The sequence below is a fragment of the Rhinatrema bivittatum genome, chromosome 7 (genome assembly GCF_901001135.1).
Source record: "Rhinatrema bivittatum chromosome 7, aRhiBiv1.1, whole genome shotgun sequence".
In the NCBI taxonomy this organism is placed as follows: domain Eukaryota; kingdom Metazoa; phylum Chordata; class Amphibia; order Gymnophiona; family Rhinatrematidae; genus Rhinatrema; species Rhinatrema bivittatum.
In genome coordinates, this window is record NC_042621.1 from 90,782,902 (window position 1) to 90,797,694 (window position 14,793).

At 41.1% G+C, this 14,793-nt stretch overlaps 1 protein-coding gene across 1 annotated transcript in view; it reads right to left on the minus strand.

Annotated features, from left to right (window-relative positions):
• The window catches only part of MBTPS1 (membrane bound transcription factor peptidase, site 1), a 297,566-nt gene that overhangs the window by 95,234 nt on the left and 187,539 nt on the right, over window positions 1-14,793 (minus strand). The window contains exon 13 of the mRNA XM_029608668.1: window positions 6,421-6,609. Coding sequence (XP_029464528.1) covers window positions 6,421-6,609 — 189 coding nt within the window. The remainder of the gene's footprint in view (window positions 1-6,420; window positions 6,610-14,793) is intronic.

Here is a 14,793-nt window from a genome sequence, read left to right on the forward strand (position 1 = left end):
TTACATCATCTTCCATTACATAGTAGTTCCTTGCAGCTCAGTTAACAGAAACAAAATGTCATACTGTTTATAAAATTTGGCTTTCAGATTCTGCCTATTAATGTTACTGGCTTGTTTTTATTTTTTATTCAAATACCTATTAAAAGTTTTTTGCTAGAGCCTAAATTTTACCATGCCTTATTTATAGGATTTTATGGGATTAGTGATAATTAAGCAAATGTCTTGCATTCAGTTCAACAATTTTGATGCTTATGTCCCATGGCCTATCTTTTGGAGAATCAAAGGCTGTCCATTTTGCCTTCAGCTGTCTGCAATGAAAATGGAGCTTATTCACCCGAGAGAGGAATTGTCCAGGTTTCAATTAACCTCCCCTTTCTTGCACCAGCCATTATCACTCACCCATCTCCCATCGAGGATTTAAAAACCCAGGAAAAAAATGGTTTACAGTGGGCTCTGTTAGAACAAGACATGTGACAAAGAGACACCCTAGTTCCTAGTTTCAAACAAGCCTTCAAGGATGGGATAGGCTAAACTATCCACTGCACAGCACAATCCCCCTTCTCCCCTCCATAGCCCTCCCCCACTGCTCTAACCCCCTGATGTCCCTTCTATACACCCTACTTTACCAGCTCTGCCCCCTCTCCAGTCTCGCGACACTAGTCACCTCGATCGCCGTGCCAGAGCAACTGTATCAGTTTTATCCCTTTGTTATTCCATCATTTCCTGTTAAGTTATTATCTCGTCACAGTTACCCCCGGATTCTTATATTCTCAGTTACCACATTCCTCACATAATTGTTATATATTATGTTCCTGAGTTCTTATGAATAATACTGTTCTTGAGTTCTTATGTATAATGTTCTTGAGTTCTTATGTATAATACTGTTCTTGAGTTCTCATGTATAATATTCTTGAGTTCTCATGTATAATGTTGTTCAAATGTAAACCGGTGTGAAGGCCAACACTAATACTTCGGTATATAAAAACAAACAAACAAATAAAATAAATAAATAAATAAATAAATAGTTCCCCAACTTTGCAGTATCCTGTGCATCAACCCCCACAGAGATGTCAGACATCCATGATTCAAAACCCAGGAATAATTGGATAACAGTGTGCTCTGGCAGAATAAGACCTGTAATGAAGAGACACTCACTCTCCCCACTGTTTCCCCTACATAATACTTTTTCTGCACTGGAAAATGAAGAAACCCCAGCAACAGAATTTGAAGATGTCTGAAAGAGAAGACACCCAATGTACCCAGAAGCCCTTCTACAGGATCAAATGTCATAGAAGAAAGCTTCTTCTGCTGGGAGACACTCATAATTTGATGGTGACAACAGTTAAATGCCTTCCAGGATCCTCAGCTAGTAGAAATGTAAACCAGAATCTCAAAGCAATTGTAGAAGAAAGTAGGAACTTTGATATCAAAGTTATCATCCATCTGTGGACCAACATCCTTGATACGGTAGAAATGGTATCAATGAAGTACAGAAAGATTTCAAAAACCTAGGGAAGAAGATAAGACAGATGGCAAAGACTATCATCTTTTCGGAAGTATTACCTGTACATGGAAAGGGAAAAACAAATTATATGCCATATAGATAATGTCAATTCCTGACTCAAAACCTGGTATACAGAAAGTGGTTTTGGATACATTAGAGGCTAGGGCTGATTATGGAGCAGAAAAAGACTATATGGTAATTATCCTCCTTCCTGCTACACTGGTCTGTAGCAGGAAGGAGGATGTTAAGTAAGAAATTCAGATCATAAATTATCAGACATTTAAACTAGAGAATGGGGGTGGCAGGTGGTCAATGAAATTGGCATGTAACTCCCAAGCGATCCAGCAAGTGGGAAGAGAAAATAAAATCAAACAGATCAAAAAAGCAGAAAAGGTGACTAGGAAGTGCAGGAAATCAAAGGAGAATAATTGAAACGCTATGACCACAAATGCTTGGAGTTTGGGCATTAAAATCCCAGACCTGAGGGCCCTAATGGAGGAGGCAGACTTGGACATTGTTGCTGTTATGGAAACATGGTTCACGGATTCTCATGATTGGGATATGGTCCTTCCAGGCTATAACTTGTTAAGAAGGACAGAGAGGAGAGAAAATGGGGAGGAGTACCTTTATGTCAAAAGCAATATCCAAGCAACTGAACTGCAAGGGACATGGGGGTAGAGAAATAGCATTATGGACTGTACTAAAAGAAAGATGATGGTGCATCCATTTTTACTGGTATGGTCTACAGGCCTTTGACTCACAGGAAGAAATGGACAGAGATTTGGTCGGATATTCAAAAAGTGGGAAAGAAGGGAGAAGTGGTGCTCATTGAAGATTTTAATGTGCCGGATGTAGACTAGAGAATCCCTTCTGCAGAATCTACGAGAAGTAGAGAGATAGTGGATGCCCTTCAAGGGACTCTGCTCAAACAAATGGTAATAGAACCCATGAGGGAGTTCATGATACTTGATCTAATGCTCACTAATGGGGATAATGTCTTTAATTTCTGGGTGGGGGCCCACTTGAGCACCAGTGGTCATCAAAGAGTACGGTTTGATATCGCAAATAGGATACAGAGAAGTCACACGAAGATCCGAGTTTTTGAATTTCAAAAATGCAGACTGTGTCAAAATGGGGATGTTCCTGGAGGAAGAACTAGAAGGAAAAGGAGTGGTTCCACAAGACTGGAGAAGAGCAGTGGTTGTCCCACTTCACAAAAGTGGGAGAAGAGGAAGGCTGGAAACTACAGACCTGTTAAGCCTCACCTCGATAGTGGGAAAATTAATGGAGACTCTACTGAAGGAAAGGACAGTGAGCTATCTACAATCTGGTAGGATGCTGGACCAGAGGCAGCATGGATTCCCCAGGGAACCTGATGTCAGACTAATCTGATTGATTTTTTTGATTCGGTGTCTAGAGAATTGGAACAAGTAAGAGCACTAGATGTGATTTACTTGGATTTCAGCAAAGCTTTTGATATGGAGAGAGAGGAATTGTCCAGATTTCAATGAGAAGCTTGGGAGTGGGTGCCAAGGTAGTTGCATGGATTTCAAACTGGTTGACTGACAGGAGACAGAGAGTAAGGGTAAATGGAACCTACTCTGAAGAAAGAACGGTGTTAAGTGGAGTGCCATAGGGATCAGTTTTGGGACCAGTTCTAGTCAATATCTTTGTGAGCGACCTGGCAGAAGGGATAGAAGGTAAAGTTTGTCTATTTGCGGATGATACTAAGATCTGCAACAGAGTGGACATGCCGGAAGGAGTACTGAGAATGAGACAGGATTTAAGGAAGCTGGAAGAGTGGTCGAAGATATGGCAGCTGGGATTCAATGCCAAGAAATGCAGAGTCATGCATCTGGGGTGTGGTAATCCGAAAAAACTGTATATGATGGTGGGGTGTGAAAGACTAATGTGCACGGACTGGGAGAGGGACTGTGTGATGATAGTGTCTGCTGATCTGAAAGCGGCGAGGCTATGTGACAATGGACTAGCTAAAGCCAGAAGAATGCTGGGATACATAGAGAGAGGAATATGATAATCCCCTTGTACAGGTCCTTGGTGAGGCCTCACCTGGAGTACTGTGTTCAGTTCTGGAGACCATATCTCAAAGGAGACAGAGACAGGATGGAGGCGGTCCAGAGAAGGGCGACCAAAATGGTGGGTGGTCTCCATAGAATGACTTATGAGAAGAGGCTGAAGAACCTGAATATGTACACCCTAGAAGAGAGGAGGGTGCAGGGGGGAACATGATACAGACCTTCAGATACCCAAAAGGTTTTTACAATGCACAAATTTTGAACCTTTTCTGTTGGAAAGGAAATAGTACAACTAGACTCCAAACCAACATAAGGAAATATTTTATTTTTTTTACAGAGAGGGTGGTAGATACTTGGAATGCCCTTCCAGAAGAGGTGGTGAGGACAAAAACAGAAAAAGAATTCAAAGGGCATGGGATAAACACGTTGGATCCTTAAAGGCTTGAGGATGATAATGAGGAAAAGGGTGCATGGGAGTAACCTGCATGGAGCAGCAGTTAGTACCCTTAACCAGAAGGCATGGGGGGGATTACTACCCTTAATCAATTAGCCTTGATGATTTTGACACAACTGCAATATCACTCTCTGCTTTGACAGTGGGGCAAGGAAAAAAGGATATTGGATTCTGAAGACAGCCAATGCCAAGCCCTGACTTTTAAGATCTGGATTATTGATACACTGACATTGGGGATAAAGCTTCTATGGCCAAGTCCAAAAGCAAAGAACGTTCAAGCAGCATTGCCTGAATTATCAGGAAGGCTGCTTATCATGTAAAATAGAATGAGCACAGAGGCTGCCTACCCTTCAGCAAATATGCAGAGAAGATACTCTTTAATCCATCTTGACAAAAAGAATTTTGATGCTGCCTCCCACTTGGGAGGTCCACTGACAAAACAGATCATCAGCTTTCCTAAAGGGTTCATTACCTTCAAATATATCAGAAGAATATGATGAATATCCAAAAACATGGAGCAATTTGTCCTTACAATGGCATTTCCTTTTTGGGAACCCAAGAAAAGAAGTTGTTTGATTTAAATGAAAAGACATTACCTTGGGTAAGGACAGTACAGGAGAAAAAAAACAAACAACTTAGAGGAAAACACCAGGTGGGAAGTCTGTGCAGTACAAGACCTGAAATTACAAAATACACCTGCTTGAACATATAGAGATCCATATTCAGAGGCATTTAGCTGGAATCTGGTAAAGATCAACTGATGGTGAAGGTCAACTGGCACGCCTGAAATGACATGGCCCTCATCAACCAATTGCCCAGATATGAAGGAACCATTATACTTTCTGTGTACAAGGCAGCCATGACCACCATCATCTTGGTGAAGAACCTTAGCATAGTAGGCTCTAAATTGTAAATGCTTCACTAGAATGCAAAAAAAATGGAGAAATGTCTGGTGATCCTCCCTTATGGGAATGTGAAAGTAACCCTCTAAAAGATTCAAAGGTATTTTTCTTGCCTCACCATCACAATGGAGTGAAAAGTTCCATATGGAAATGAGAACCGCCAAAACTTCTGCTGACCCTTTTTAGGTCAAGAAAAAAATTGGAAGGTTCAATCCTTCTTCAGAACCACAAAGTATATGATCTACACCCTGAGCCTTGAGCCTTCATTTGGAATCTGTCCCACAGAGGTATACCATAAAGGCATCAGAAATGGAAGTTGCAAATTCTAGGGAATAACCCATTCTGCACAATATCCAGAATTCACTGGATTGTATCTCAAGTGATATGGATCCAATTACAGAAAAGCTGTTGAGGCGGCTGCCTACTGGATTATCCCAGAGAGGACCCATCAACACCCACTGGGTTGAACGGGAGGCCTCAGAAGACCAGGCATTGTCATTCAGAGGCTTTCAGGCACCACAAAGGCACAGATTCTTTCTTTGAGCCTTGATCAATTGGGAAGGAAGACTATTTCCTGGGTCATATCTGCTGGAATCCCTGAAGTGACTGCAACTTCTGCCAACCCTGGAGGTCAAATGAACTCTGTATTCTGGGAGCTTAAGAGTCTCTCAGATCCTTAACTAATGTTTTCAGATCCTTCACAAACAATAACTTTACTTTAAAATAAATGCTACTAAGAGGGGCCTTAGATGCCATATCTGCCACCCAATTATGCAGCCATAAAAGCCTCCATACCAAAACGACTGACACTACCAAATGAGAAGAAAACCTAATAAAGTCATGCATTGCATCTGCCAAAAAGGCAGCCTCTGACTTTAACAGGACCACTTCCGGACTTTCCAGGAGCTGTTGCACCCAGCGCAAGAAGCAGCAAACCTCATAGACCCCACAAATATAAGACTGAGTGGCCAAAGCCCAGCAGAAAGTACTTTAAGAGGGATTCACTCTTTCTATCCTGAGAAACTTTAAAGGCCATGTCCCCCCTCAACTGGAATAGTCATCTTGTAGGTTACAGCTGAAACCAAGGCACTGACTTGGGGAACTTGAAACAAACCTTTGTTACTATGAGTTATTTCCCTCTTCTGTTCATTTTTAAGACAATTGATTAGAAAACCCCTATTCTGGAGCCCAATAGGCTGAAGATTATCTGTAATGCTTCCCTCACTGAATTTAATAGCAAACAAAAACAAATCAAATTAAACGTTTTTTTGTTTTTTTAAAAACTAAACAAGGGTCCCCATGAAACAAATATTTTCCTGCTGCACATGCCTAGCCAGAACATGAGCAAAAAAGGAACAAACAGGAAAATGGACTAGACAGTTTCATAAAAGATAAAACAAAACCCAAAGTTTTAATTTTCACCAAGACTCATTATTGAAAGAAAGCTGTACTAAAGCAGTTTATAGTTACATAGGTTGTTTATGGCACACAGAGATTGTTTCATAGTAAACTAAACAAGCATACCTCATTTTCTTTCGGTGATGCTACTGTGATCATAACATGACCCTGAGCAATGCCTTCCCAAGAAGCTGCCTTCTTAGCTACGGAGATAGAAATAGCTAGATATCCAGACCATGGCCACAGCACCGAGGAGTAGGAGAAAGCAACTTCAATGTTATCTCCATTCTGTGGCAGATAGGGTTGCCAGTCAGGCTAAACGTAAAAAGAAAAACAGTTGCATAAAAATATTTAACTAATAATGCTAGCACAAAAAAGGTTATTTGTCAGTCTGATAAAGATCCAGTGGTTAGTGAGGTTAAACTTCATTGATAGTAATGTTCAAATTTGGGTTGACACTGTCCAGTGGTAAGAGATGTACACTGCCATGAAGAGAACCTGGGTTCAGTTGTGGGCCAGGTTTCTGCTGTTTTGGCCAGCTGTGGCTGGGAATGCTACAGGTACAAGTTCACAGCCCTGGGGGAAATGTCACTATTGAGTGATGGCTGAGATACAACTAGCAGCAAGCCTTAGGGTTCACATTAACCAAATGTATTAAGGAGCTGCAATGTGTCACTATGATGGGCATATAAAAACACAGGAAAAACCACTGGGTAGTTACAAATCTCTTTATAAAAAAATTACTGGATTGAGAATGATCCATTCCCCTCCTCTGTCTTGAAAATAATGTGCGCTTGAATCACCACCCTGACTCTGGATCCCCAAAAGGCTCCCAAATATAGCATGGAAAGAGCAGAGCAGTGGTTTCCACACTTGTATTGGGGAACCCTAGCCAGATTGGTTTTCAGAATATCTGCAATAGCTTTGCATGCAATGGAAACAGTGCACACAGATCTGAAAACCTGACTGTCCTGAAAACTCCCCAGAATAGTTTTGGGAACCTCTAGAGCAGTGATGGTGAACCTTTTAGAGACCGAGTGCCCAAACCGCAACCCAAAACCCATTTGTTTATCGCAAAGTGCCAACACGGCTAACCTGAATTCTAAGGTTTTAGTTTAGAAAAAACAACTCATACATTAACATCTTTTGTCTTAAAAGAAAAACACAATAACAGAGTTTTCAATGATACAAACAACTTTTTATTGACCATCAAAATACTGATTTAAAGCACTAGCTGACTAATTTTAGACACCCAAATCCAGGCACCCTAAATCTAGATGGCCACATTTTAACCACCCATGTTTAGGAACTGACCCCTTTATACTGATTAAGGATCCTAGCAAAATATATCCCCTGAAGTAAATGTATTTTTTTTAAGCTTGCATGCTACTCAAATCTTTTATATGTATACATGCATTTTACATTAACACTGAATTTAGTTTACTTAACTATAAATTTTATTTCATTTTCCAAATAAACACATGATCCATAAACAATTTTGCTTTTGTACACTTAATTTTGTAAGTATGGGGGGGAGGATGCTTATTAACAGAATGTGTCAATATTGCCATAAATTACAATAAAATTGAGCATACACATGCATATAAGCTACAATGTAAATGGACATCTGCTAATATACTTTACTATGGGACTCAGGATCCAGATTTTCTCTTGCAGTGTTGCACTCCCTCCTGGCTGCCGGTGTCTGAATGAGGATCGCGGCCTTGCAGCGCAGGCTGCTTCCTTCTCCCTCGGCTGTCGGCACTAATGACGTCATTCAGACACCAGCAGCCGGGAGGGAGGAAATCTGGACGGTTGGCAACCCTAGCGACGGTGAGCGAGCCCACAGAGAGGGCTCTGAGTGCCCCCTCTGGCACGCGTGCCATAGGTTCGCCATCACTGCTCTATGGTATTGACTTTGTAACAATACACAGATAACATTAAACCTGCTCTGCACCATGATCACATTTACCCAGATAAAATAAGTGAATATTGGTACGACCTGGCTCAGTTCAAGCTACATCTTTGGAATACTTCTGGATCACATTTTTTTCTCCAGCTAAGTTTTAGCCAGGTGATGACTTACTCAGTTGGAGGGGAGAGAAATTTAAAATTCTTGGTGGGTCTAGCTAAGTCCTGAACTTAGCTGGACAAATGCACATAGGGGCGGATTTTAAGAGCCCTGCTCGCCTAAATCTGCCCAAATCCGGGCGGATTTAGGCGAGCAGGGCTGACCTGGTTTGCTAATGGGATGCTAGCATTATTTGCGAGGGGATTGTTGTCACAAGGGGAGATAACCAGTAGTTCCGTTTTGGAAGTATTTAGGACCAGATTGAGACTCGAGAGCAGAAGGTTGATGGCGTGTAAGCAGTTGTTCCAGAAATTTAGAGTAGAGATGGGGTCTGAGATGGGGATTATGATTTGTACATCGTCCGCGTATATAAAGTGGGTGAGATTGAGACTATTGAGTAGCTGGCATAAAGGGAGTAGATATATATTGAACAGGGTAGGGGAAAGAGACGAACCCTGAGGTACACCTTGGTTTGATGGAATGGAGTGAGATTCTTTGTCATTTATTTTGACTTTGTAGTGTCTGTTGTTCAGAAAGGATGTGAACCAGAGCAGTGCAGAGCCGGATATGCCTATTTCCATTAAACGGTTTATGATTAAACGGTTCCATTAAACGGTAAATCCCCCGACAAAGGTAAGGGGGGGGTTTAGACAGGGCCGGGCGGGTGGGTTAGGTAGGGGAAGGGAGGGGAAGGTGAGGGGAGGGCAAAAGAAAGTTCCCTCCGAGGCCGCTCCGATTTCAGAGCGGCCTCGGAGGGAATGGGGGTAGGCTGCGCGGCTCGGCGCGCGCCGGCTATACGGAATTGATAGCCTTGCGCGCGCCGATCCAGGATTTTAGCGGCTACGCGCGTATCTACTAAAATCCCGTGTACTTTTGCTTGCGCCTGATGCGCCAGCAAAAGTACGCCAAATCGCGCGGTTTGAAAATCTACCCCTCAATATTGACCTCTACAATTTTCATTTTTAAAAACTGCATATAATTCAGTAGCAAACACTGCTTAGATTGAAGAATCATTTTACTGAGAAGCCTCGAGTATGTGTCTTTTTTCAGAATTAATTAAATGAAAATAGTAACATTTAAATGTTTACCACTTTTGATGTTGCTTTTTTTGAATTATAAATATGTTAAGGCACATTAATTAAAAATGTACAGAACACCTATTTTCTGTCGATAAGCAGGGCAGAATTAGCTATGACGAGTAGGTGACATCATACAGCGACACTGAATGGAATTCTCTTTCAAAGCTAGTAGAGCTTTGAGTTCTACTGCACATGGGTAGGAATTCCAGCGCAAACATTGCCTCAGAGCCTCATCAGTGTGTTTTTGTCTTTGTTTCGCATGAATGGTCTCTCTCTCCTCAGAATTTTTCCTAAACTTTACATTTTTCAAACCTCGCTATTTTCAGTGATCCATAACAGTACTTTTCAGTGTTATTTAGCTGTTTGGCTTCAATCTAAAAAAAAAATCCTAAAGAATATTTTTGTAGAAGTTGCCTCGAACCTTCTTGAAAATGGCTGCTAGGAAAATCTAATCTTATGCCTATAAGCAAATCATGCCCATAATACATGGCCATGACCAATGTTATATCTGTCTTGGTCCAGAACAAGACCAATTTAACTGCATGGTTTGTGGCAGAATGGCCCTAGGCTTTCAGCGGTCCTGAGTGGTGAAGATCGCAAACCTCTGGCCTTGGAAGCAAGAGCAGGACAGTTTCCAGAAGTCACCAATCTTCTATTTTTTCTTGGAGCCACTGTAGAAAGTCTTCGTTTGGAGCTTCCTCTCACCGCGATGACCCGGACTAGACAAACCTAGGTGCATCGAGTCCTAGGTGGCCTCACTGTACTGAGTTGATCAAACTGCTTATTAAGGCTAAGCACCAAGACACTTCAACATATTTGGTGCATTCCACACCAGGTCCATCTTAAAAGAAAAAAAGATACAATGTAGCAGCGGGCAAAGAGTGAGCTCTCCGAAGATGCAAAGATATCAAAGCTGTCAATTCATGGTGTATTGGTGCATATGGCGTGTCAGAGCTCCCGATGCTTCAGACTGCCCGATGCATGGCATGAAGAGCCCAGTGAAGACTACACTACTGCAAAGTACATCAAAACCGTCGGAATCCAGAGCCTCGAAGAAACCAGCTCATAAAATAAGGAATACTTGACACACCGGCACAGAGCATCGAAACATGTGATTTCAAAGGCACAACTGTTAATACACGCGATGCAGAAGGAATCTGAAATCCTTCTAATTAACTTATAATGAAGCACTGCATCTCTCTCCACAATCTCATCACTTTACCACTTCCTAGCGCACAAATCATGTTGAACACCCGGTATTTTTTCTGGTCTTGCCGGTGCACGCAGATTCCCAAGAGATATTCAAAGTGGCTTTACCTACTCTATTATACTTCTATGCCAGATGATTCACTCTGGCTCTCGCATCTCATCACTAGGGACCTTGCTGGTTTTTGAACTGCTATCCCAGGGCTTATGCCTGCAGTCTCTGGATCAAATTTGTTCCATACCTTCTCTGGCTTCGAATCTACCACCAGAAGGAGAATGTAGCATCTGCACCTCCATTAACACCAGCCCAAAGATAGCAACACACAATGGAACAGATCATGGACGCTGTTCGCAGTTTCTTCTTCTCCTTCATTCCAGAACCGGAGCAGCATCTCCAGCTAACTAGGCAGTCTTATCTGCAGGCTTATCTCATCCTCCTCACCACAGACAGTCACATCAGGTGCTCCACCAAAGATGGCTTCCTCAGGGCACATATGGTTTTTCAAGCTTATAACATCCACCCACTTCAGCCCCCTCTAGATTGTACAGCTCTCCTGCCTCATCTCATTCCTCTTTGTCCAGTGTCCCTTCTCCAGAGGAGTTCCCACGCAGCTCCAGTGATATTCCTTCTGACCTGCCTCCAGGCCTGCCAGATCATACCTCACCATCAGAAGACCTAACTTACTCCAAGTTTGTGGAGAAGATGGGTGTAATTTAGGTGTGTAAGGTTACGGATTCCAAAGTGAAAGTCATGGGCATCCTGAAGATTTTGTACCTCCTGGAAAAATCAGCATTACCCACCCATGTTATTTTAGATGTAATGTTGATGAAGATGTAGCAAACACCATACTTGGGCATCACTGCTACCTGAAAATTGGATTTAAAATTTCATATGAAGAAATCCCTGGGGTATGGAATCGTGCAACTTCCCCACAGCTTCGTGGTAGTGGAGTCTGCCCTTAAGAATTCTACAAAAGACAATCCTCCATTCCAATGCCATGCTGGGAAAAGACCATCATATTTTAGATGATTTCAGCAAAAAATGTTTTCCAGAGCACAATGTTCACAGCACATTATCACTCAGCATCAGCTCTACATCGTCTAATACATTTATGACTGTATCCAGAAAGAAACTTTTCATTCATTCAGAATCTGTAAAACAAATCTTCCCTGCTCCCCTCTTTGATTTGGATGTGGCCATTAAGCATCTTTCCCGCTCAATCTACAGATCTTTTCACACTGAGGCACAATCTTCAACTGCATCCATTGGAGCCTACCACATTGCATAGTTAAGGGTGAGTAGCATTCAAGAAGATGTGCAAGAAAAACTGGCCAGCTTGCCTTGGTGATACCTCTTTGGAGAAAAATTGTGGGAAATGGTTTCTCAAATTAAGGAGCAGAATGTGGCAATTCAGTCATTGTCCATGCAGAAGAACCACATTCTTCCAAGAGAAAATCATATCTCACCTATAAGTGTCCCTACTACCCCAAAAGGTCTTATCACTTTTACCAGTAGTACTCCCTGCCACATCTTCCCATGTAGTAAAGATAGTAAAGGTGAAGCTTCAGGCCCGGTCCTAAACCAAGGTACGCTCAACCAGCTGTCAGTGAGGGCCTAGGGAGTTCACTTCCTAGGCTGTGCCAACCACACCATAGCACCAAGGGGCCACCTTCCTTACATATAGCTAGACTCAATCTCACCAATCCAGTTTAAGTCCATCAGATCAGAGAAATGGCTTCCTCAATTGCACACCTTCGAGAGGAGATGATTGAAGATATTTGGAAAGCTGGTACCTGGTCCATGATGCATACTTTCATATCACATTACTGCCTGGATAACCTGGCATCTTTGGACAGTGCAGTTGGTCAGGCAGTCCTGTAACAGGTATTCCATAAATAAACTGCTCTCCATGATGCAGTCCAGGTTGCTTAGCAGCAAATGCTCCGCTGTAACCCTCAGTTTGGGACTCTCCACACACATCATGGCTAATTCAGCCTTGCTTATCGATGGAAAAAATTCAGTTCACATACCATAAATGTTTTTTTCCATAGATAGCAGGATGATTCAGCCATGAGATGCTACCCTCCTCCCTGGAGAGTAGACTATACTCCTGCTACCTCTGACATGGATCAAGGAGGCTCAGAGGCAACTTCTACATGATCAGAAGAGCTCAAAGCTCTACTAGCTTGTACTGACAGTTTTGTTCAGTGCCACCAGATATCACCCACAGGTTCTGCTATCTACAGAAAACACTGTTTACAGTGATCAAAGTTGCTTAGTTTAAACAAAGAGGCTGATTATTCAGAGGATGTTCAGTGCCAAAATTTAGAGTCCTATCTATATTAGGTGAATAATTTAAGGACCTAAATTTAGGCGACTTTACATTCCTTAGGCTGAATATGGACTCTTGAAATTAAGGCATTTAATTTAGGATTGCCATTGATTCTCCTAACTTTAGGTTCCAAAGTTAGGAATCCAGTGCTAGAAATTTGTACTGAAAAAGAAGAGTTAGATGGCCTGGAAAAATGGATTACAGGAGTCCAGAACACTCAGTTGAATTTGGTACAAGCTGGTTTGATTCAAGCTAAGAAGCCAGAGAATATGGAGAATTTCATGAGATACTTAAACCTTAGAGTTCTGAATTTTCCACTTATAGATCATATTTCTTCATTGGATTAGTTCAAAAAGTATTTGCTAGAAATTTTAAAAATTCCTTCGGAGGCAATCCCATTCATTGCGAAAGCTTTTTTTTTTTTCCTAAAGGGTTTTAACTGATATGGCACCAGGGAATATAAGTGGTGTTGGAATTGGCTCTAATATGACTGATTTTCTGGAAAGTTCAGATGTTATTTATTCTATTTATTTTCACTTTTTTCTATACCACCTATCATCAATCTAGGTGGTTTACAAATTTTACATACATAAAATTTTTAAATAAATAAAATACAATACAAAATATAAAACATACTACATGAATAAGCGACTCTTGACCTTCCCCTCTAAGTTCGCTTGCTGCTTAACTTTCCAGACCTGTCTCTTTGCCTTTAAATATCATTATAAGCCTCCCAAAAAAAAGCCAAGTTTTTAACATTCCCTAAATAGCTTATGTTCTCTCATTAGCCGTAATTCCTCCAGCATTGAATTCCAGTCCTGCCACTGTAATCACTCATTCATGCACTATGTTCAAGCTAGCTTCCTTATGGAGGGTAGCAAATAGAAGCACTCTCTTGATTATATTTATTTTTCCTTGGGATCAAGATATGGTTATGAGATTGTTTTTTCGTAATAGATCTATATAGTTTTATGGACAAAAATATGGATTTATCCAGATGTTATAACATAAGATTGTCGTAGAAAAGTTTTGGCTATATGCTAAGAGGCTCAGGCCCTTGGTTCACAATTTATTGTTCGATATCCATGCAATTGTATTTTGCAATTACATGATGTTAGATATGTGTACTTTGAACCTACTCGGCTGAGATTGTTTTCTTGATTCTCGAAAAGCTTCAATGTCCAGCTGATGCTGTCTTTTCAATTTTTCTTTTTTCCTTTTGCCTTTTTTTTTTTTTTTTAGTTTGCTCCCTTTCATTTTTACTCTCTCCCTTTTTCTTTTGATATTGGGTCATAGTGAATATGGATTTGTTTTCCTTTTTCTATATGTTTGATTTTTTTTTTATATTCATGAGCCCAGACTTTCTGTAACATGTTGTCTTGTGTTTAATTACAAATAAAAAAAAAAAAAAAATTAATCAGTATTGAGTCCCAACTTCACTCCCACGAAGCCACTCACTTTAAAGGCACCAGCATTTAGGCTCAATGGGTGGGGGAAATTTTCTATTGGCCAAATCTAGGCACCCAACTCTTAAAGTTAGCTGTCTAGATCTTTTGAATATTGGGCTGTGATTTGTTCAAAATGAATCAGAGACTTCACGTCACACCTTGTCCTCTGTGTTATCCTATAGACTTGCAGGTACACAGATCTTCCAATCATTCCGTTCAGTCTTGCACATAAAAGGATTATGAATGTGAGCTGTCAACCTCAACATCTGATAAATAATTTTAAAATAAAATATTTCACAATACCAACAACTGGCAGTAATTTAGATACAAATATATCAAAGTGGGCACAAAACTGGTTAAAT